General features: G+C 42.3%; 1 protein-coding gene across 1 annotated transcript in view; it reads left to right on the top strand.

The window, feature by feature from the left end:
• Positions 1–25567, top strand: part of ADAMTS6 (ADAM metallopeptidase with thrombospondin type 1 motif 6) — a 291647-nt gene that overhangs the window by 191516 nt on the left and 74564 nt on the right. Inside the window, exon 14 of the mRNA XM_045022085.1 lies at positions 24403–24505. Coding sequence (XP_044878020.1) covers positions 24403–24505 — 103 coding nt within the window. The remainder of the gene's footprint in view (positions 1–24402; positions 24506–25567) is intronic.

Genomic DNA, 25567 nt, shown 5'->3' with positions numbered 1-25567 from the left:
CTGCCAGATAGTCCCAGACATCAAATAATGATGTTGCGGCTAAGGCTGTCAAGGAATTAAAAAAATTATCGCGATGAATCAAACTGTTAAAAATAATAGAATACATTTATTTAAATATTTTTGGATGTTTTCTACATTATCAAATATATTGATTTCAATTACAACACAGAATACAAAGTGTATAGTGCTCACTTTATATTTTTTGTTACTACAAATATTTGCACTGTAAAAAAGAAACAAAAGAAATAGTATTTTAATTCACCTCATACAAGTAATGTAGTGCAATCTCTTTATCATGAAAGTTAAAGTTACAAATATAGAATTATGTACCAAAAAAACTGCATTCAAAAATAAAACAATGTAAAATTTTAGAGCCTGCAAGTCCACTCAGTCCTACTTCTTGTTCAGCCTATCCCTCAGACAAACAAGTTTGTTTACATTTGCAGGAGATAATGCTGCCCCCTTCTTGTTTACAATGCCACCTGAAAGTGAGAACCAGCGTTCTCATGGCACCGTTGTAGCCAGCATCGCAAGATATTTATGTGCCAGATGTGCTAAAGATTCATATGTCCCTTCATGCTTCGACCACCATTCCAGGGGACATGTGTCCATGCTGGTGATGGGTTCTGCTCGATAACAATCCAAAGCAGTATGGACTGACACATGTTCATTTTCATTACCTGAGTCAGATGCCACCAGGAGAAGGTTGATTTTCTTTTTTGGTGGTTCGGTTTCTATAGTTTCCACATCGGAGTGTTGCTCTTTTAAGACTTCTGAAAGCATGCTCCACACTTCATGCCTCTCAGATTTTAGAACGCACTTCAGATTCTTAAACTTTGGGTCAAATTCTATAGCTATCTTTAGAAATCTCACATTGGTACCTTCTTTGCATTTTGTGAAATCTGCAGTATAAGTGTTCTTAAAATGAACAACGTGTGCTGGTCATCATCTGAGACTGCTATAACATGAAATATATGGCAGAATGTGGGTAAAACAGAGCAGGGGATATACAGTCCTCCCCTAAGGAGTTCAGTCACAAATTTAATTAATACATTTTTTAATGAGTGTCATCAGCATGGAAGCATGTCCTCTGGGGCATACGAAGGGGCATACGAATATTTAGCATATCTGGAACATAAATACCTTGCAATGCCAGCTACAAAAGTGCACTGCAAATGCCTGTTCTCACTTTCTGGTGATATTGTAAATAAGAAGAGGTCAGCATTATCTCCTGTCTTAGTGACTGGCTGAACAAGAAGTAGGACTAAGTGGACTTTTAGGCAGGGCCAGCTCCAGGCACCAGCACGGCAAGCAGGTGCTTGGGGAAGCACATGGAAGGGGGCGGCACATCCGGCTCTTCGGCGGGAATTTGGCGGCAAGTCCCTCAGTCCCTCCTGGAGGGAAGGACCTGCTGCCGAATTGCCGCCGAAGAATGAAGCGGCGGCAGTCGCAGCTTTTATTTTGTTTTTTCCCTGCCGCTTGGGGCGAAAACGCTGGAGCCAGCCCTGCTTTTAGGCTCTGAAGTTTTACATTGTTTTGTTTTTGAGTGCAGTTATATAACAAAATAAAATAATCTCCATTTGTAAATTGGACTTTCACGACAAAGAGATTGCACTACAGTACGTGTATGAAGTGAACTGAAAAATACTATTTCTTTTGTTTATCATTCTTACGGTGGAAATATTTGTAATAAAAAATAATATACACTTTGATTTCAGTTACAACACAGAATACAATAGATATGAAAATGTAGAAAAACATCCAAAATATTTAATACATTTTAATTGGTATTCTATTGTTTAACAGTGTAATTAAAACAGATTAATTGCGATTAATTTTTTTAATCATAACTAATTTTTTTGAGTTAATTGTGTGAGTTAACTGCAATTTATTGACAGCCCTAGTTGTGACCTGATTAAAACCATATCAAGTGTCTCCTGTCCTTCTTTTGGTATATCTGGACAACTGGTTCAACTCCACTGACTTCAGTGGAGTTATAGAAATGTTGCATTTTGCACTCTGTCTAGAATAGATACCTGACCTGAACAGTCTGATGTCATGTCAAGTGCTTAGACAAATAAATATTTGAGTATCTTTTATAACAAAAGATAATTCTGTATAATTTTTCTTTAACCCAGCCTCATCAGTCAATTTATAAAGTCTGCATTGGCCTAATCTCTCTGTTTTATTGTCTACATTTGTTTAATCTGAAACTAAAGGTCATCCATAGAAACTGCTCTAGAATACTTTGGTCTTTTACTTAGACTCAACCATCTTGTGGGTTATTGCTCTTTTTAGTTAATATATTTTGTTAATTAAGAAAAACCCATACGTGGCATTTAAGGCTTCAGTGAAATTATAGCAGGGATGAACTTGCCCAAGAGAATAAGATACAATAGGCTGCACTAGCACTTAGAAGTATAGAAATTCTAGGTTAATGGAAAAGTGTTTAGCACTTGCACAAAACCTTCACCACTTTCAGTTTCACACTCTCACTATCCAGAGGATAATAAATTGTTTTATCTCCAGCAAATACTGAAATGTTATGCATAACTAGTCAAAAATTTCCCAACTAAACTTTTTTGTATGGAAAATGCCTTTCTGAAAAAAAATCTTGCAAAATTTTGAAAAAAAAAATCAAAATGAAATATTTCATTTAATTCAGTGGGAGGGAAAACAACTTTCTTTTACTTGCTTATGTGCGAGTTCAGGGTGAATGTGGGGTGCATTAAATGAGGAGGATTTCAGTGTTCCCCAGAATATGACGATTTATTCCTCTTATCACCCATGAAAGGGCCAATTATTTTCCTTTTTTTACCTTCCCTCTCCCAAGATATACTCCATCCATATTTCCCCACACAACACAGTAGATTGGGAAGGACACCTCTGTTCCCCTAAATGTATGTAATAACATGGCTTCAGTTATGTTGCAACTAAGATATCAAAGTTAGTTAACTCTGATATAGAATCTCCTGCTTTGTCAAAGATTATGGTCTTTGTCACGAAGGTCTGGTTTCAACAGAGCTGAGGTGTTCTACTATGCAAGACTGAGACTGGAGAACTGGGACCAATTGCAGATCACTGGCCCCATATGAGTAGAGAAGAAATGATCCTGGGAACATAGAGGCCTTGGCAAATGGGAACACCAGATGAAGAGTCTGGTGCTATTGTCTTGGATGATTAGAATAGGCATGGAGACAAGGAGCACACAGTTGAATCAGACTGTGGAGTTGAAGCATGAACTTCACTTTTGCAGCAAGTCTTTGTCTGTGAACCTCTTGGCGATCTTCAGAGGTTTGGATAACCCACAGGAGGATCAACAAAGGCAGGATTGACTTTATCAATGGAGTTAATGCCGCCATTCCTGGCCATAACCTCTTCTTCCTCCTCCCTGATTCCTGAGATGGTTGGAGGGGACAGAGAGAGCGGGCGCACAGTAGATGGACCTAGTTATGGATCAGAGCCATGTACTCTACAGCTGCAGTTAAATCCTGCCTCTGTCAACTGTCCTGTGAGTCATCAGAGGCACAGCTGCCCCCAAGGAGCTACTGTTGACTCCTCAGAAAGAAATTCCTGAAACCCACCCTGTGTCTCCAGATCTGAGCAATTCATCTGGGGTGGAGCTTTTATGGAAGAGACAGGAATGCCTCCTTACCCCTAGCATTGACAATTACTTTCTCCTCCCGCAACAAATGGGATCTTTAACACAGCCCTACCACCATTCTGCTGGTATGTGCTGCTCCATTCCCTGACACTCTGTTCTTGGCAGTGGGCCCCAGTGTCCTAGCTTGTTGAAGATTGAATAAGGATACAAAGAAGGTCTGGATGCCCTTTGTACATGTGTATCTTAGATTTACAACACCATAAATTGCATGTTGCTTGCATAAAAGGAATTGTGCGGGGCTTTTTGTGAAATTCTTGTCAGTTATGCCAAAAAAGACATTTTGATCTAAATTATTTGAAAACTACTATGTTTGATATTAGAGGGGAGCATCCTAAGTGCCTGTGTGCAATTATGGGGTAATTTTGTATGGTAAGAAGCCAGCAGGGGGAGAGTAAAATATTGTGGGATTCAGCCATGCACATTTTTAAAAAGAATGATTGTTGAATATATGTATCTGAGAACAGGAGAAGGTTTCAGGCTACACAGTCACCTAAAATTTTGAGAGACACATGAGTTTTTCCATTTTTTTATTTTAAATTGTTTGCAAAGTTTTGAGGTAGAAAAGAGTATGACGGTCACATTGAAGAGCAAAGGGAACCTTTAATATATTGGAATAGAGTATTGTTGGCCCAGAAGTTAGACAAGATCAGCTCCTGAATGAAGAACAGCTGGTTGAAGTTGAACCCAAGCAAGACAGAAGTTATGCTGATGGTCAGAGGAAAGCTTTTTAAGTGTTTGCAGCCACAGTGCAGTCTGCTCTGATTGAAGATATACATCCACAATTGGTCAATTCAGTTGGTAGTTAAGGAATTCTCTTGGATTCCTTGCTGATACTAAACTCACATAGCAGTATCTGTGAGTAACTCTTTCTACCATCTTCAGTTAGCTAGGAGACTCCATCCCATCCTGACAGATATTGATCTGGCCTCTGTAATATATAGCTTTATCACCTCTTGGCTGGACTACAGCAATTCAATATACCTGGGCATGAAGCCTTCAATGCTTAGGAAACACCAACTAGTACAGAATACTGCAGCACTTCTCCTCAGCAACAGAGGCTACCGCAACCATATCAAACCTGTCCTCTGCTCCCTCGCTCCCTTCAATGGCTTCCGACAGACAGAGCTTTCTTTAGGGGGCAATCCAAGACTATGGAATGAATTCCCACAAGACCATCACAAACATCACCATCTTCTGATTCAAATGCAAATCACATTTCTTTGGCTTGCCTTCTCTAACATAAACACATAGCAACATGTATATTTATTTTAAAAAAAAACCTACCAAAACAAAACTGTTCCCTGCACACACTTCTCCCCTGGGGAAAGGATGGGAGAACAATCATGTGCCAAATGTTAACCTTGTTGCATAATGCACTGGAAGGCTCTCAGCTATTATGGTTCTGACACTCACTGTGTTCTATGTTTTAGAACAGGGGTCGGCAACCTTTTAGAAGTGGGGTGCCAAGCCTTCATTTATTCACTGTAATTTAAGGTTTCACGTGCCAATAATACATTTTAACATTTTTAGAAGGTCTCTCTCTATAAGTCCATATTATATAACTAAACTATTATTGTATGTAAAGTAAATAATAGTGCAGCGAGGTGAGCAGGGCCGGCGGCTGGTATCTCAGCCCGGCAGTGGGCTGAGTGGGGCCGGTGGCTAGAACCCTGGCTGGCATGGGGCCAGCAGCCAGTATCCCAGGCCAGCAGCGGGCTGAGCGGTGCTGGTGGCTAGAACCCCAGATCGGCTGCGGGCTGAGCGGGGCCAGTGTCCAGGACCCCAGCTGGCAGGGGGCCAGCAGCCAGTATTCCAGGCCAGCAGCGGGCTGAGCGGGGCCAGTGACTGGTATCCCAGGCCAGCAGTGGCCTGAGTGGTGCCAGCGGCTGGGACTCCTGCTGGCAAGGGGCCAGAGGCCGGAACCCCAGACTGGCAGTGGGCTGAGCAGGGCTGGTGGACAGAATCCCAGACCAGCAGTGGGGTGAGCAGCTCAGCCTGCTGCCGGTCTGGGATTCCCTCTGCTGACTCCTGCTGACTCCGGCTGCCGGCCTGCTCAGCCCGTTGCCGGCCTGGGGTTCTGTCTGCCGGCTCCTGCCAGCCAGGCACACGGCTGTTGGCCCCGCTCAGCCCGCTGCTGGCCTGGGGTTCTGTCCACCGGCTCTGGCCAGCTGGAGTCCCGGCTGCCAGCCCCACTCAGCCCGCTGCCAGCCAAGGATTCTGTTCATCCAGGTAGGCAGCAGGCTGAGCGGGGCTGGCGGCCAGGACCCCGTCTGGCAGCAGAGTGCCACTAAAAATTGACTCGCATGCCGCAGGTTGCTGACGCCTGTTTTAGAAGCTGCCAGAACTCAGACAGATTATCAGTATGTATATTTACTATATAGGGTTATTTGGATCCCTCCATGATTGTGTAGTTCCTCTATATCACGGTTGTTATGTAAACAACAGCAAAGGACACAAGAGATGGCAACAAGTATGGTTGTCTAATATGTGGTACTAGACTGGTTATTCCTATGAAACTCAGGTGATGTTTACTTCAATAAATACATGAAGCCCATTTGGGAACTATAAAAATGAAAGTCCTTATCAGGAGTTGTGTAGTGGCCAGAGATTAATACACAAATAGAGGTAATGGCAAAACAATGTCAAGATTGTCAGCAAACAGAGGCCTAAACATGCCCCTTTGCATCCTTGGGAGTAGCCAGCCATTGGAGTGAAACCAAACAGACTGTGCTGGTTAGTTTGTTGGACCTACGTTTTTGATTGCAGTAGATGCCCATTCTAAATGGCCTGGGGTATTCTGTATGAATTCAGCTAATTTAGAGCAAATGCTAGGAGTGTTAAAACAATATTGTTTTCATAGACAGGAATTCCTGAACAGGTTGTATGTGACAATGGAACTCAATTTATATCTAAAGAGTGTCAATTGTTTGTCAAAATAAATGGTTTCAAGCATGTGACGTCAGGTCCTTTCTACTCTGCTGAAACAAATGGATTAGTGGAAAGACTTATCCACACATTCAGGCAAGGGTTTCATGCTATGGCTCCAGATAGAGGTAGGTTACAACACATGACTGAGAATTTTCTATTGGCCTAAAGGAATTTAGTACATCCTACTACAAATCAGACACCAGTGTTGCTGTCTATGGGATGTAATTTAAGGTCTATCCTGGACTTGTTAAAGCCCAGTCTACAGCAGGCCATTGTAACAGGGTATATTTGGGCCCTTTAATGCCAGCGGGAGAAGTCTCAAAGCCAGACAACCTCTTCCAAGACAGAGAGAGACCCAGAGAATAACAGAAGCATAGAGACAGTGAGGAAGTGTTCCTTAGGTAACAGTTGGTGTCTGGAAAACCCTTAGGCTGCTGTTACTTTTAGGGCATGGCAAATTCTGGGAAGGAGGGCAGCACATAATCTGCCTCTTCCCTCATAACAAAGAGAGACACTGGTAGATAGGAAGAGGATTGCCTGCTAATTTTTCTCAGGCCAGGAAGAATAAGATGGAACTGTTTGACTCTGCCTCCAAAAATGTGGAAGAATATTGAAAACTTTCCACCCCAGCAGGAATAGAGATGAATGTTTGGAAGTGAAGATCTTGTTAAAGTTTTGTTTATTTGAGAGGCTTTGCTTTCAGTGTGGGCAGAGCCAGTTGGATGTAATTTAATGGAACAGCTAGGAGAATACAGCTCAGGATCACAGCATGCTACAGACACTCTTAAGAAACAGTGTGGTCAAATGGTCACAAATAGTCTGAGACTGAACTAATTTGTAGAAACCTGGAGTGATTACATCACAGAATAGTTCTCTCTGTAAAGCTGGCTGGAAACAGGAAATCCCTTTCTGTGAAAAAATTTGCATTGTTGGAAAAATTTTCATTCTGAACTAGGACGAAACATTAAAAACACAAAGATTTTCTATGGGAAGAGTTTCCAAGGAAAATTCTGGCTGCCACATGGCAAAATTGAAATTTTCTCATGAAAGTTTTTGGTTTTGTGAAAAGGGCATTTTTAATCGGAAAATCATTCAAAAAATTTTTTCAACCTGCTCTAGTCCTCTCTCTTATAGGATAGAAAATGGCACCAAATTTGTCATAGAGAAGACACATAAACTGGCTTTTAAGCACAAGTTCAGCAGGATGTTCTATATCAGTGATGCTGTGATAGGGTATTCTATGGCCATGCGACCTAGTGGCTAAATCATTGGTCTTTCAGTCTGTAAGGCCAGAGGCGGTAGTAGGGGAACCCAGGCCCTGCCCCTTCTCCTGAGTCCTAGCCCAGGATCCTGTGTAGGTCACCCCCTAAACAGGGGATGTGGGTCTTCCTTCAGGCACTTCTGTAGACTACTTCCTACAAGTCTCTTTAGTTTGGGGCATGGCCCAGCTAGTGAAGTTGCCCTGTGGCCGGGACTTATTTACAGGTTCTCCTTGGCTGGAGAGCCCTTATTTGCCTCAAGTGGCTGCGCTGGTTGGCAGATCACTGATCCATCCCTTTGGGTAGGCAGACAGAGATGTCCTGTCTCCTCACCAGACAGCCTCCAATTGAGCCAGGCTTCATTCTTTTCTACACGCCCCGCTCCAGGCCTGGCATTGGCTGCAGGTATAGCTGAACCCAAAGGTTTTCTCTGCTCTGTTGCAGATGCCTATTAAAAATATCAAGCTTACAAAACAGCAACAGAGAGTGTTGTAATAGTACCAAGCAGCCTCATATATCTGTTTCTACTATAATTAATCTTAACACTACAGAGCAGGAAGATGTTGCTGACATAGCTACACCGGAAGGTACAGTCTGTTCTAGACATTGTTGTGATGCCTGTGAGACTGTATCCAGAGGGAAGCAATAAAGGACCTCTCAAATTTTATGTGTAACATGTTGTATTTGTAATTATAATAATGCATTTGTAACTTTTTCTTTTTAATATCATTTTACATTACAGGAACAATAGTATATAGTTTATAGGAATAGTGTAGTATTCTTTTAAATTGCTTGTAAACCCTCTACTTGCACCCACTGTGTTGTGTGTGTTAGAAGCCACGGGAATCCAGCCAGAACAACAGTGTGGATTTGTTGTATATATTTAGTAAACTTGGTTAGTGGGACCCCACCATGCTTGTATAATTCCTTCTTATCATGGTTGTTGTATAAAAAATAAAGGATACAACAGGAATTCAACTTTAACTATGGTATTGTGCCTCTATAATAGCTGTTCCCCTTCAAGTGCTTGTGCACATTTATATTCCACTTCAGATGTGTGCATGCCCAGTACACTCAAGTCAGAGACTTTTAGCTAGCAGTGTCCACTGGGGCAGCTCACATATCCTGTGTGTCCTTGTCCCTCCAGCGGAGGGCATAAAGGGTGTAGCTGCCCTTGTGTGGGGCAAACTCTCAGCCAAACCAGGGCTGCTCACTCAGCTGCTACAGTGAGTCTACACTCAGGCATGCAGCAGCAACCTATCGTTGAGCAGAGCATGGGTCAAATGACCTGCAGGCTCAAGTATTTTTCACAACCCCACCAGAGCTGCAGACCAGACTGAGCAACAGCGCTACCTGGCCAGGACTTCTCCTGCTGCCTTGCCCTTCACCAGATCCTTGAGACTCCCAGCCTGCTCCTGCCCCAGCCTTGCCTGAGTCCTGTTCCAGTATCATCCTTGCCCTACTTCAGCCTTGCTCCAGCCCTGTCACTGACCTGCTCTAGCCTTGCCTACGCCTCGTGATCCCCAAGCCCTCGGACTCTAACTACCCGGCTTCGACCTTTGGCCTGCACTGGACTCTGGCTACATTTCTGATCCTGGTTTGTCAATGGAGTCTGATCTTGGTTTTGATTCCTGTGCCACCCTTGGCCCAGGCCCAACCCTACACCTAGCTTCAACCTACTCTCCAACCATTAGGTATGATTATTAGAGGCAGCGCCTGACAGCCCTGAGCCACCATCAGTTCCTTCTCACCCCTCTCCTCACAAGGCTACAAGTTGGGGCGCTCTCTTATGCCTTGAGCTCACAGTCTTTTCTAGCTTAGCAGTACCTTTCTAATATATAGATAATTCTTAGGGTTAGTGTTAAATTTTTAGAGTTTCCTTTGTTTATTCCCAAGTGGGAAAACTTTTCTGTTCCTAGGGAGGTACTCTGGTATGGCATTACTATGCAGAAATCCCCAGGATTTCAACATTGCCCTTCATATCAGGCTGCTTTGCCCATTGCCTCCTTTCTCTAGGTGAAAGGCATGTAAGGGACAGGTGCAGCATTTACCATGAGGACACAGAAATCTTGTAAGGCACACTTACTGGAGTACATAGAGAAATCCATGCATACAGCCTTGGATCCAGGCCAATCTGGAGCTGAACAAGAAAAGTTCTCCTTCAAAAGTGCTCCAGCTGCTCCAACTGCTTCTTTGGACTCCCACAAGAGGAAAAAGCACTTGAAGACACACACGGAGAAGCAACATTGCTCTCCTTCCCTGGGGCCATCTTTTAACACAGCCAGTTTTCCATTTGTCTTCAAGAAAAGACTGAGTTGAGACCCAGGAAGGACTCCTCAACCTCTCACAAGAATACCAGCTGGTGTATTTTAGTTGATAACGGCCCCCATAAGCCCTCCAGTACTGAGGCAAGGGCAAGGCCCCAAGAACATTGCTCCACACGATCATCTAAGTTGTTTTCAACACCAGTACCATTGACTCTGGAATCAACTTTGTCAATACCATTGAGGCTAGTGTCCAGTACTAAAGCTCCTGTACCAATTGCCATGGTACTGACGCTTTAAATTTTCATGCATGTGGTGCTGATGGTGGAGGTACTCCTATTGTGGATCCCATCACGCCACAACCCCCAGCATGCATAGATGTCAGAGACTGCTCTGCCTCCTGGAAACAGATTTTCCCTTTCTGCAACAACCTGTGCTTTTGGGGCTTTTTGTTTCCAGCCCTGCAACCATCAATTTCTACAGTATCACATGGACTTTCCAAGCTGCCATGCATTCTGTCTGGTACTGCACTGCCTCTGCCAGAGGACTATTTGTTTTCGTCCCCTGAATTCCAGAGGCTTCTCCAGTCAGGTCTCAGAGATTCAAGTCTTGCCTCCTCTTACTCCAGGAGACAACTCCTCACTGGCAACTCCAGTAAATGACAAAAGACTTTTCTCCAGAGTCCTTCAGCTTGTCCCCAATACCTTATTGTTACCCATCTTGGTCCTATTGGACACCATGTGGCATCCCTCAAACTACGAGGGTAAAGTCAGCCTCCCCCACTCCCAGCCCAGGTCATTGACTCCACCTCCAGAAAGACACTATACCACTCCAGTGCCTGAGAATGTCACCAGTTGGATCCTTCCATTGAGGTTATACAAGAAGAAGGGCAGCACATGCCCACATATTTCATCTTCCTCATCTGATGAGGTAATAGTGCCTGAATCATCCTTTCCAGATGATTATAAGGCCTTTCAGGACCTAATGTGGAGCATCTCATTGCCACTGGGCAGACAAGCAGAGGTGGTTCCAGGGAACTTCCTCAAACTGCTAGACATTCTACAGACTGGGTAGGATAGCATTACCTATAAACAAGGTGCTGCTCAACCCTGCCAGACTGTTTGTGGAGACATCTTCCTCCCTGACACCTTCTTGAAAAGGATGAATTGCTGATATCAAACGCCATATTAAAATATTTTTTCTCTTGCCTTGTGCCACATTCCCTGATTGTGGCATTGTGAATCATAGAACAAGGCAGGGGCACAGTTCAAATCCATTCTCAAAGACAAAGAACCCAAAAGCTAGACCTCTTTGGTAGGAAGGCTTACACAAGATCTAGCCTACAAATGCATATAGTACACTATGTTGTCAAAATAAGTTTTTATTAATTGGTACTCCATAACTAAATTTTCCAACAAACTCCTCCAGGAATTGAGAGAGGAACTGAAGACTTTGGTAGATGAAGCTTTTCCATGGTGGGAGAACATCCTTACAGGTGGCACTTGATGCTGAGGATACAGCATCCAGGTTCATGGTGATAGCCATATCTATGCAGAGATCTTCCTGCCATCCATCATCCCTAGGGAGGTCCAAAACACCACTGACGATTTGCTGTTTGAGGGGTGCAAGCTTTTTGCAGACAAAAACTGACAAAGTGTTGCATTCTCTCAAGGGCTCCCAGGACAATCCTTCATTCTTAGAGGTGTGTACACTAGTCCCAAAAAGGAGGCAAAGTAGGGTTCAACATAATTTAAGGCAGCCTTTTTTCCCAGTCCCAACAGACTGACTCTCTCAAAAAACACCACAAGTTTCCAAGGAGAACACTTTCAGCATGTGCCTCAAAATGGGCTGTCTGCTTCAGGTCTGTTCTACTTTAAAGCACCTGTTTTGACTCCTTTGTCGAGAGCAGAGTATCTGTCCATCAGGATTTTCCCACCCCATCCCTTCCCTTTGGGAAATGGTTTTACCTTTACCACAGGGTCTGGAACTCCATAACTAATGGTCAGTGGGTTCTAGACACTGTGGAACTGGGTTACACCATCCAGTTACAGACCTTGCCTCTCCCCCGGCTTCTCCATCCCTATTCATGAGGCCATACTCTTTCATGATGTACAGTCTCTTTTAGATCTCAGAACTACAAAGGAGGTCCCTTTCCAGCACAGCAGAAAGTGCTAGGTTCATTGAAACTGTGCTCTGGAGAAACTACAAACCCAAGAGACAATGCCGGTACAGTCAACCCTGGAGGCATTTGCAGCTGCTATAGAGTTACATAACCTCTCAGTATTGGTTTCCCTGGTAGTATAGGAAGGCTTCCAACTGGTACTGGAGACTAAGGACCCTACTCTGGTCCCTTGGCAACTCAGGATGCTGTTGCAATCGACTTTCCTTACCTTGGAAGCTGGTACCGTTGAGGGGGAAGCTGTCTATGATTTCATTTGCACTAGTATCTCTGGGCTATCTTTCTCTGGCATCAATGGATTCTGCTCCCCTATTATAGAAGATCTAAGAGTTTTCATCTTCTTCAGACTCAGATGTTGGTTCTTTGTGTCTCAACTGAGACAGGGTATCCTTTCACTGTCAGATTTATGTAAAACCTTGGGTCTCACAGCAGCCTCAGCAGTGCTCACCTATCAAGGGACAATGGCTCAGTCAACTGTGGGCCCCAGGACCATGTCAATGAACTTTCTGGACCCTGTGGTGTAACTTCCCCACGGCAGATCACCTCTCATATACCTCTATCTGTCTATTTGGGTGCATGCTGAGAGCACTGACACCGGAGACAACTCCTTTTGCTGGGTCTGGGACTGGGATTGGGCAAGTGGAACCCATTCCAGCAGTTCCTCCACCACAGGAGATCAAGCAAATGCCATCTCAGTATCTAGGCTTTATACCTCAGTCACAGGACCTGCCAAGAAAGAGGGAAATTACAGGAGTTGACTACCACCACCTTCTTCTTCTGCAGCTGCAGATTCCTCCTGTCCAGTGGCGTAATCCATACAAGTGTTTTTCATGCGTTGTTCAAGGACAGACTTCCATTCATAGGTGCTGACTTGTATTTTTTCTGCGCCTTCCCCAAGGCCCTGCCCCTTCTCCGCCTCTTCCTGCCCTGCTCCACCTCTTCCCCCAAGGCTCCCTGGCCTGCCTGCCACACCCCATCCCCATCCCCCAAGCATCTCCTGCCTGCTGAAGAGCTGATCGGCGGCCAGCCCCAGGCTGGAACCAGTGTGGCTGGTGGGTGCTGAGCATCCCCTATATTTTTTTTGTGGGTGCTTGAGCCCCAGAGCACCCACAGAGTCAGTGCCTATGCTGCTAGTCCCCAGACTGCCATCTGCTCCTACCTCTCTGTTTGCCAATAATTTACCGCATTTCTTAAGTGCTTGGTCGACATCACTTCAGATCAGTGGGTCTTAAGCACAGTGAACTTGGATGTAATTTGTTTCTTTTCCCCTTTCCCACCCTCCTTCCACATCCCTCTTCCGGGACCATTCTCACAAGACCATCTTTCAGCAGGATGTCCAAGCTCTTATTCAAATGGAGGCCACAGAGGAAGTTCCTCTGTTCCTCAGGAAGGGGTTTTTACACCTGCTATTTCCTTATTCTAAAAGCAAAAGGCAGTCTCGGGCCTATCTTAGATCTAAGAAAGTTACACAAATTCCTGAAGAAAATAAAATTCTGCACGGTTATCCTAGCCTCTATTATTCCTTCCCTAGAGCAAGGGGGCTAGTATGGTGCCCTCAACTTGAAAGACACATGCTTCCATGTGGTGATCCAGCAGAACCAATGGCAGTTTCTCTGGTTCATGGTAAATGGAATCCATTAGCAATTTACAGTGCATCCATTCAGCCTGTCAGCGGTGGTAGCAGTGTTCCTTTGAAAGCCATGTGTTCCCTTACCTGGATGATTGTCTGGTGAAAGGCTAATCCAAGGCCAAAGCTTTTCTATCACATTCAAAGTTTGAAATGCGTTGGAGCTTAGTGTTGCAACTGAAAGCACATCCTGTCACTACAGTGTGCAGCTGCCTTAGGCTCCTAGGGTCCCTGGCAGCATGTACAGAAGTAGTGCAGCACTCAGAAAGCTACAAGATGACTAGCTTTGGTGTATTTCCTGAGCTGTCATTGCCTAGACATGGTGGTCTGTGTACTAAGGATGACAAGATTACCATTGGACTGGTGGATAGACCATCTGAGAGTTTGTATGGGGGTTCCCTTTTCATCCCCACAACCAGCACTCACTTTAGTCACAGATGCATTGTCCCTGGACTGGGGAGCACACATGGGGTTCCTTCAGACTCAGAGTCTTTGGTCTTCCCATGCTGAAGGCTCATATAAATGTCAGAATTGTGAGCTGTCCATCTTGTCTGTTCAGCCTTCCTTACAGATCTCAGGGGAAAAAATCTGCTTGTGGATACATAAAACATAGTTGCTGTGTTGTCTGATAACAGACAAGGAGGAAAGCATTCCACTCAGTTGTGCCAGGAGGCGATTCTCCTGTGAGTCTGCATAGCCAATTCCATTCACAAGAGAGTTGCTTACCTTCCAGGGGTGCAGAAGACAGTGGTCGATCATCTAAGCAGGTCCTTTTCCTATCATCTAGATATGGCCAGATCAATCTTCCAATTGTGGGAGACGCCCCAAGTGGACCTGTTTACAACAAAGACGATCAGAAAGTGCTGTCAGTTCTCTTCCCCAGGAGGTCAGAGCCAAGGTTCATTGATGGATGCATTCCTGCTGCCATGGAAGAACACTGTACGGCATGCTTTTTCTCCAGTCCCGTTACTGCCCAGAGTTTTGTCCAAGTTCAAACAAGACTATGCTCACCTTATGCTTACAGCATCAATGTGGCCTCAGCAGCACTGGTTCTCGACCCTGCTAGGCCTGTCCATCAGGCTCCTATGTCCCTCCCACTGGATCCAGATGTGATTTCCCAAAACTATGGTGGCCTTTTTCACCCCAACCTGCAAGCCCTCCACTTGACAGCATGGATGCTTCATAACTAACACCATTAGAAAAAAATTGCTAAAGACTGTGCAAGAAAGTAATTCTAAATAGTAGAAAGTCTTCAACTAGAAGTACTTATCTGGCTAAATAGAAGTGTTTTTCCATCTGGTCCTGCCAGAAAGATGTTCCTCTGGAGCAAGTCCCCATTGTCTTCTGTATGCAAAACATCAATGTCTAGCAATTAACGCTATCAAATTTCATATGGCAGCTATCTCAACTTTCCTTCCTTTTGTGAATAACAGATCTTTTTTTCCTCAATCTCATTGCTCTCAGGTTTTTGAAAGTGCTGGATATACCCACAGGTGCAAGAACCTATTCCCCCATGGTATCTGAACCTGGTATTAGCAAAGTTAATGGAACCACCTTTTGAACCACTCACGACTCATTCTCTACTCCACCTCTCTACCACGGTGGTGTTTTTGAGTGCAGTTATCTTGGCAAGTAGAATGGGTGAGTCGAGAGCTCTGGTTTCACTGCCTCCCTATATGGTCTTTTACCAAGGACAAGGTTTACCTTTGCCCTCAAAAGAAGTTCCTGATAAAAGTGGTTTCCAACTTTCACATTAATCTAATTGCCAACTTTCTTCCCAAAGTCTCATATTCAGAGATGAAGAAAAGCCCCCCTCTTTACATATCAGAAGAGCTTTAACTTTTTACCTACACCAGACTAAATCATTTAGATCATCGTCACAGTTGTTCATTGCAGTGGCAGACAGAATGAGAGGTCACCCAGTACCCTCTCAGAGGATTTCCTCTTGGATTTTACAGTGTATTCATTTGTGTTGCCAGTTGGCTGATGTCATTCCACCAACTAAAGTGCTAGCCCATTTGGCAAGAGCAGAAGCAGCATATGTGGCTTTCCTAGCACAAGTTCCTAATTTGGACATTTGCAAAGTGTCAACTGAGTCATCAGTATACACATTTGCTTCATGTTACACTGTAGTTCTTCAATCCAGGAACAATGCCATATTTGGGCATGTTGTTCTACATTCAGTTCAAAAAGACTCTGTGCCCACTTCCAGATCAATCTGCTTGTGAGTCCCCTGCAGCGAAATGGACATGTGCAAAACATCTCATAGAACAATCATCACAGAAAGGTAGGTAACTCTTTGTTTCTTACACTAGTGCCTAGTAGGTCCAACCAAGAATGGAGCGCCAATGTGCTAGTTAGAGCAGTAGACAGTCCCTACCCCAGTGTAGTTAGGTTTACAATCTAACTAGAATTGTTCTGGATCTGAGGGCATACAGAAGTAAACTCAGAAAAAGCTTAATGTAATCTTTTAATTGTAGGTAACTATATAATATAGCAGAAACTAGATCCCTTTACTGATAGGGTTCTTCTTTAATACTTCTAATACAACGTGTGGGGAATATTAATTTTTCTTATTGTATCTTTCCATTGAGATATCACATCAAACAATTTAATAGTTAATCTTGTGGCCTCTTGAAGGCTTCTGTAATTCTTTTGTATGGTTCTGAAGCCTCCTCAATATCATCACTTGGAACCTTATGTGATTCTGGGTTATCTTCTTAATCTTTGTATTATAGTTTTGCAGCTGGGTGGGAAACAGTTCTCCCATCCTGTGAAAAATTTTATTATTTCAAAAACTTTTCTGTTCCACAGCAGGACAAAAATGAGATCATTTGTTCCATGCAAAAGAACAAGACTGACTCTGTACTCCAGTGGTTAGGCCAGTCATGTTGGATATGGGAGACCTAGCTAACTCTTTTAGAACTCTTGCATGCAAGTTATCCATACCTGCTGATTTAAACTTTTTTTATCCCCAGAAGATGTTTAACATGCTCCTTAGTTACTAGTGAACTTGAATGTATTTCATCATCCTCATGTAATATGAATAAGTATCTTGCCTCTTTCCAAATACAGAACAAAAATATTTATTGAATATTTGAACACTTCTTCCCTTTCTACATCATCATTATTAATAATTTTACCACCTCCATCTAGCAATGAGCCTATCCAATTGCTACAATTTCTTTTGTTCCTAATATATTATTTAAAAACTCTTTAATGTCCTAAGTGCTACCACCCTTGGATTTTCCCCGATACCTTTAGCTTCCCATATCAGTTTTCTACACTTCATAACTTCTCATTTATATTTATTGATCTCTGTTTCCCCTGCACTGGTGTTCTAATGAATCCATCGGCAATAGTGTCAGGGCAGGGTCATGGACAGCATGGCCTAGGGGTTAGCATCAGGCACAGGCTGAGGGGCCAGGAGCCAATTACTCATGCCAGGAGATCAGACTCAAGAGACAAACTAGAGGGCAGAGATCAAGAGGCAGTTACCAAGAGTGAGAATACCGGGAGGTCAGGATTGGGTGATAGAACCAGAAGACAGGAACCAGGATGCAGTTTCCCAGAGTCAGGATACCAGGCGGTCAGGATCATATAGCAGGAAGAGGTAAACACTAGACCAGCAGTCTATGGCAGGGTGAAGCTCAAGTTTTACAGACAAATTCTTTTTCCTCCTCTGGCTTAAATAGGGGCTGCAGCCCAGCCTGGAACCTTGGAGCTCTCTCAATCAGAGAGTAGTGGTTTGAGGGTTTGTGGGCAATTGGGCTTCATGGGCCCACTCCCACATGCTATCTGTGAGCTGCTGGGTGTAGGATTGGCGTGTGATAACTCCAGACCCCCTTGGACCTGCATTCAAGACCTGTAGGAGCTGACACATAAATGCCCAGATAATCTTTTAGTGCTGGACTTAACAGTGTACAAAGCACATATCTAATACTAATTTCCTGTCCTTTTTTGAATTTTAGTTTTAAAGGAAAAAACTACTGTCATTTTATGAGGTTAGCTAAAATTTTAGTCCAAGTTTGAATGATTAGAACAATTTATATAATTACTTTTTGAAATATATGTTACGTTTTATTATGTGGAGAGGTAAATATAGTAATACCTGTCTTAAGTAAATATTGGGAGAGACCAACAAAAATCCAGTGCTTAATGGAGGTTGTCATTAATAAAGGTGGAGCAGAATGTACTCAATACATTTGGGCATATTTTAGGGTGATTTCTTAAGACTAATTGTCTAACAAGAGTGTCCTCCTGTGCAGATTTCACTATACTAACCTCTGTGTACTATGGTTTAACATGCCTTAATTGTATTGTGTGACATAGATTTTTCCCTTGATTCTTCTCTGTGCCTCTCTCTTTTCCACTCTGGTCCCATTCTCCCTGCACCCCAATTTAATTTGAAATCAGTACCATTCAGTGCTTTTCAGCTTTCTTACACTCATTCTTTATTATCTGCCTGTTGTCTCTTTGAAGAATTTGCTGACTGACTTTTTTGTTCCCTTTTCTTTCTTTTTACTTCTGGGTGCTGTAATGTCCCTGGTGACTCATCATCATCATTTTCTCATAACAATTTTTGCTTTGTTTAATTCTTGATTTCATTCTTTTTGCCTTTTCTAACTCAGAGATGGATTGCATATAGGTTTTTTCTAAATCCTTACTGCTTTCCGTGTTTTACTCATATTTCTGATCATATTCTTCTTTCCTGATTTCTCCTTTTATATTTTTCTCTCTTTCCTTAATCTTAATTCTTTTATACTTATGTTGCTTTTTCTCTATCCTAATTTCAGCTCCCTATCTCGTCATTTATTCAATATCCTGGCCATTTCATTCATACTCTTCAGTTGCACTTACAGCTTCAGTCTGGAATTAATATTGTCTTTTGCTTCTTTCACGATGGAAATTCAGGCCCAACTTTAGTTTACTTTTGATCTTAGAATTCAGTCCACTGATATTCATTGGCTAGAATGCCACTGGTAAAAAGTCTGGCATTCTTTAAGCTTTTATTTCTACCTATCTTCATTGCTCTTTGCAGTTAAATACTCTTTTACCAAACTTTTTATAGCTAAATCTTGTGTTTCATGGCATCTTTTCACCATATTAAAGTCTCAGTTTAAGTGGTCAATGGGATGAAGTAGTCAGTCTTCATTAAATTCTCACCTTTTCTCACTGGCACCTTCAGAAGTATGTGGTGTAATGAAGTAACTCTGCTATTCAGACTACAGTCTTCAGTACATCTAGAATATAAATCTGGAATCCGCATAAGAAGGCACAGTCCCTTTATTATTATTACTGTGATGATCTGTAATGATAACTGGAAGTTGACAATCTCTTTTTAAAATTTTTAATAGAATCCCCTTTTATCTCTACACCAGGTAAGATTTTTCAGGGAGATGTTCTGATGGGGAAAATGTTAAACAGTTTAAGTTTATGTCCTGAAAGATTCTTAGTTCAGTTCTGTTTTCAATGCAAATGAAAGTAGAAATATTCTAATGCTGTTACCATGAGGAGGATAAGTTCATTCAGGCTTGCAGCAATTTAAATTGCACTAGAACTCTGATAATCAGTGTTACCCATTTGTTATATAATAATTTCTTTAAGGTTTAAAAAAAAATCAAAAATTGCTGAGATTGGAGATTGTTTCAAGATTTATGATGGACCTTATTGCTAGTCAATTTTCGAAAGGCCAAGAATGTTTGATTAATGTAAACATTAAGAGTCTGCAAAACCGTCATCATTTGTATGAAAAATTTGTTTGTAACCTTTCCTTTCTGTTGGGATTTTGTGTAGTGTCAGCATTCATTACTCCTCAAGTAATTTTAAAAAGTATTACTCCTTAAAGTTCCTAGTATTCATAAACCGAAAAAAAAGCTTCTTACACTTCATTTTTCACTCAGAAATGAAGTAATGCTCCAGCCATTGACCATTTTCATTCTTTGAAATCAGCATACTCAACTCCTACTAGGCATATTCCTTAAAGGCTTTCAAAACAATATTTGACTTTTCAGTTGAGAAGACATCTCCTAATAGAAACATTGAGATCAGCAGAAAAGAGCTAATGAGTACTGGAAACAAAAAGGTGATAGAAAGAAAATGTATTTCCTATCACCAACCATCTCAGTAACTGATATAGAATATACATATTTCCCTAAGCCCCAGGACTTTTAATCAAAAATTCATTTATAAAGTGCTATGAGAAATGGAATCCAGGTAACAATTCTTCCCGAAGCCTCACTTGAATAAAGATGAGTAGCAGCTGCACACTCTGGACATAAGAACAGCGTTGGCTTTCTACTTCAACTGGTCCAAACAGTTCTGCTTGTTTTCACAGCTGTTTGTGGCAATCATGGACAGGATGAAAGGGCCAGGGGACAGGGTCTTGGAGCTGCAGCCCGGCCACGGCAAGAGCCGTCTGGACAGCTGTGGGGAGCCACGGACCCTCCACCTGCCCTGGGCGGGGGACTTGGGATGGGGACACAGGATGGGGGTTGCTCTCGGCCCCACTACCACAGGCAGGTGGAGGGGTCTGCGGCTGTACAGCTGCTGTCCTGGCTGGGGGTGGGGGAGGAGAGTAGGGCCTCAGGGGGAAGAGTAGAGGCAGGGGCAATGCCCCTTTCAAAAAGTGGGAGGACCATGGCCCCTTGGCCCCTCCTGTTCCGGTGCTCCTGTATCTTGTGCTTTAGAGTACAGCAAGATGCAAGTATCATGTCGTCACTCAGTATCACTGAGCTTGAAGGTGAGCACCTGAAGACTCTAAATCCAGCCTTCACCTATCAAGAGTATTTAAGAGGATTCAGCCTCAAAGCAGGATCCTGAGATGAGTCCCTTGACCTGGTTACATTCACTGACAGCAAATGCCCATGTTGAAACAGACCCATTCACCTCTTCAAGGCTAGCAGATCTCTCTCAGCAGTTGCACTGAAGTGGTCTGCATCATCAAAGCAAAAGTCTTCAGAGTATATCGTGGCTTTGACGCCTTTGTTATGTCAATACATAAAGTCAATGTTATTGAGCTCTTACTCCTTTAGCAATCAGGCATTACAATTGCAGCAGTACCAAAAACTAGAAAACACACAAAGAGAGCTGGACTTCAGCACTATCAAAGACTGACTCTGGGCTTCTCTGTATTGTACTGAAGTCTCCAGCTACCCTTGTCCAAATGCAATATTTGGAGAACAACTCAGAGGTTGTAAGTGTGGCAGTATATGGTGAGTAAATTTCTCCAGTCATTCAGGTTTGTAACTGAGGTGACCTCAGAGATGACAGTATCATAGGGGAAGTTCTATGGCCTGTGTTAACTAGATGATTATAATGATCTCTTCTGGCCTCAGAATCTATGAATCTGTCAATCATTTATTCATTATGCAGCTGTAGTAATGTTGATGCAGGTCAGAGCTGAAGGAGCTCTGTTTGCATCCAAGTCAATCCAGCACAGGTGATGACTGTAGAATTGAAGCCAGCCTCTGTGTTTTGGTTGGGAAATCCTATCAGAAAGATGTTTTTAAAGAATGGCAATTTTACGTACAATTTTTTTCAATTTATCATTCATATAATTCTCTCTCATTTCCCCTCAAAGTTTGGGATGGTACTTTTCAGGTGATGTATTTTTCTATCTTTAGAGATAAACCAGATATATGTATGTATACTTATTACATACAAAAAACCTGTTAAAATGACATCATTTAGTGTGCAAAGTCAAGCACACTAAAGTTTGGAAATGTCAGATTTACTGTTGACCAAGTACTCGTAATATGGCCTCTCATGTTTCCGCCCTGTGCACTGAATAAGGTGGGATCTGTGGAAAAAGTAATATGTAAGATATTATCACAATGTATATGCAGAGGCAGAATTAAGGCTGCACAGGCAACTGTAAAATTATCATTTCCTAACTTAAGTGCTTGATTTTGCAACCTAAATGCCATTGTTTTAACAAGTTTTTTTGTATGTAATTTCCTAAATAGTCTTTTAAGGAAAAAGATAAAAAGAAATTCTATTATGCACAACTGTAACAACCCCTCCATCTTGAGCAGGGTTTTGAATCCTGAATGTTCAGCATCATAGCACCAACTTCTATCATTTGAAAAGCAGGTCTAACTATGGGCATGTCTATACTTACAGCTAGATCTACACTGCTGCAATCGATGCAGCTTTATCGATTGAGCAGGTCTGGTGAAGACCCGCTAAGTTGATGGCAGAGTGCTCCCTTGTCAACTTCTGTACTCCAGTTCCTCAAGAAGAGTAAGATATGTCGGCAGGAGAGCATCTCCCGTCAACACAGCGCAGTGTAGGCACGGCTGTAAGTCATTCTAAGTTACGTAAGTTATGGAACTGAAGTAGCATAACTTAGATTGACTTACAGCTATAGTATAGACCAGGCCTCTGTTAGCTGTTGCCAGGCAAAGGCTGTTAGCCTGGGGTGTGGGGCAGAGATAGGTCCAGATGCTGGGTCCTAGAGGTGGTCAGTGGGTGTGGAGAGCCTAGCCTGGCCCCCCTCTCTCTCTTTCCTCTGTCCTAGGAGTTAAATGTGCTCTTCTTCCATGTGATGCCCCCAGGAGAAAAAAAAAGGATAGGTTGCTTGGGCCATGTGTTGATTCCAGGAAGTTGTTGGGGGGAGTCAGGCCTCCCTATCTTTCTTTCTCCCACCCCTTGGGGAGTTCTGGGGGATCTGACTTCATGTGGCATCTCCAGAGAGTGAGGAAATCAGCTGCTGGGACCAGGTGCTGAGCCTGGGGGATGTGATGTTTACAGGATGTGATCCTGGCCCTGTTCATGCTACATGTATTGCCCTCAGGGAGGGGCGTGTGCTGGGTCCTGATATGCGGGGAGCTCAGCCCAACTTTTTCTCCTCCCCACTACTACAAATGCTCTGGCAGCTCCCAGTACAGTGTCTGCTGCTGTTTTGGCAGCAACATGAGCCCAGCCTTAGAATATTTGTTTATTATTCTGTCAGGCTGCCAGAATTTTCCTGAGGAAAGCTAGAGAAGACAAGTGCCAAATTTTAACAGTTAAACTCTCAGCAATGGCTGAATGGAGTTTCATAGGGCAAAGAGAAGGCACTACTGTAGCCTGATGGTTGTGCCTCCGTGAATAGCAGAGGCCTGCTGCAAACAAAGATGTGGGAGCTTCTTAAAGAAAAGATTGGAAGAGGGTGGAGGGGTAATTTACAAAGGAAACAGTGCAGAAATTACAGGGCAATGCCATGTTCAGTATTTTATTGTACTTAAAAATGTTTTTAAACTTGTAGGAAACTTCTTGCTTAGTTTCCAAGTCATGATTCTATGGCGTTTATATGATAGGAACTTGAACTACAATATACCGGGAGTTTTGGTGATTATGCAAATAATGTAGTATGTTTTACCATACTTGTTTATATAACCCCTTTCACAATGAATTCATTCCAGATTTCTGAACACCACAAACTGGCTTAGAAATACAGGTAGACCAGTAAAAACGTAAAAAATGAACTCTGAGGCTGCTTATAAAAATCAGTAATGTTTATTAACAGTTAAAAATTCTGTCAAACAAGTTCTTCTATTCTATCTTAGACAATATTCTTAATCTGTTTCAAATGTTTTACCTTGTAAATCTTGTAGTTGCAGAACTGTAAAAGATAATTTATCTTAGACTATGCTATTTTACACAGATGTCAGAAAAGATCATCTTGCAATGTTAAATTCAGAAGTTAGCGATTATTTGACTTTGTTATTTTGAACCTATATCTTGCATAGACAAAAACGTGTAAGTAATAGCAGTGAATTATGTTGTTCCTGTAATTTTTCCTTGGAGAAAACACAGTCTTCAACATCACCAACAGCCCCTCAGATGAGAAAACTATTTAATACATGTCTGGGCTCAGTAATTGATTGTGAGAAGTTAATAGGTTAAATGTAAATAGTGATTCCAAATTCTTTACATTTGGAAGATGCTTAGAATTGGGATTAAACCTTGTCCAGTCTCATTCTTAGATGTAAAATGTTTTTGTCAAAGTAGTCAGTGAACAATAGTAGGTCTTCAAACTGCAATTGAGTGTTGAATGTGATGTTATAAATCTGTTTCTTGATCTCTTAAATGCATACCTAAGAACAGCTGTGGCAACTGAGCCTGAATCTGTCACCAAAAAGATTTTGTGTTTTAGTTTCTTCAGTTGGTTTTTGTATGTGTTTATAAGGAGATACCTGATGGTTTGATTGCAAAGTGAACCGTGACATGATTCTGAATGTAAAGTTATACAGAAACTGTTGTAACACTTAACTTTGTTTAAGTTACTTTGTGCCTGCCTAAGATTACAAAATAGACACTTCACTCTGAATACCAGTTGTGAAACAATAAAGCAAGTGTCCGGATCAGAGCCACAAAATAAAGGAGTGAGCTAACATAATGTAGTTTAGGACTATTTTATTTTTAAGTAATATAACCATGTCCTTTTAATATTAATGTTAATGTCTAATACATTTTTTATTTTAATTTTACTTTAGCCATGTCCTTCAGGGTCCCGTGATTTTCGAGAAAAACAGTGTGCAGATTTCGACAATATGCCCTTCCGGGGAAAGTATTATAACTGGAAACCCTACACTGGAGGTAATCTGTAGCTTGGCAGAGATATAAAAGTGACATCTCTGAAAACACTCAGCTGACTAATCTTGGACTTTGATGTTTCAGTAGCCATCTGTTGACCCATTAATTAAAAATACAAAATTCACTAAAGAGAATGTCAATGGAAGGGCCATACTGGTGGTGAACTGGTGTGGTTCAGCTATGAAAATGTGACAGGAAGTGCTATGCAAGAAGAATGCACCACTTCATAGTCTAAAGCCCTTCCCCAGCAGCTCCCTTAGCAGCAGCATGCAGAGACTGGACATGGATGGGTGATCCACTACTCCACTTGGACACTGCAGTGAGGTGTACAGTATAGAAGTCCCCATAGAGTTCCCCTACTTGGAACTCCACCATCCTGGATGGTGTGCATATACATAAGAGCCATTGAGCTACAACAGGTTCCATTGTGTGGGAAAGGACAGTTTTGTTCCCCTGAGCATCTGTACTGTGCTCAGCATAGCTATTTGTGCCAGATTTTTTTTCCATTTTGGGACAGATTTTTTAGATTTAGTTTATGCCAGCTGTGTGCCTATCATCACTCTGATCAGTTAGCTTGTACATTGTATGCCTTTCCCCTACAAATTAAAAGATCAAAGCAGAAAAAAGGTAAGCTCTTTAGGACAAGGAATGTCTCTTACTATGTTTTTGTACAGTATCTGGTACACTGGGCCTCAATCCTGATTGGGAGTTATGGATGCTACAGAATGTAATATAGATAAATTAATATAATAATTTGCAAATAAATTATACAAATTGCATTGGGAGAGTGCCACAATTACTCAAAGCTAAACTGAAGAGATATATATATGTAAATAATATATTTTTTACATCCCAAGACCTAATTTCAAGCCTCTAAGTGTGTATCCCTGAGTCTTAAGAGCTGATGCTATTACTAAAACCAAATTCAGAGCAGTGAGCGGAGGCACCTGTACTGCTTTACATGTTAACTGTAGCAGTAGAAACACAATCATGGATAGATCTACTCTGCAATTTCAGCTTCTTGGGGCAGTTAGCAGCTGACATAAGTTAAAGAAGTCCTCAACT

Source organism: Mauremys mutica, chromosome 6 (genome assembly GCF_020497125.1).
Source record: "Mauremys mutica isolate MM-2020 ecotype Southern chromosome 6, ASM2049712v1, whole genome shotgun sequence".
Classification (NCBI taxonomy): domain Eukaryota; kingdom Metazoa; phylum Chordata; order Testudines; family Geoemydidae; genus Mauremys; species Mauremys mutica.
Note: the sequence above shows the minus strand (reverse complement) of the source record. Positions and strands in the feature narration are given on the sequence as shown.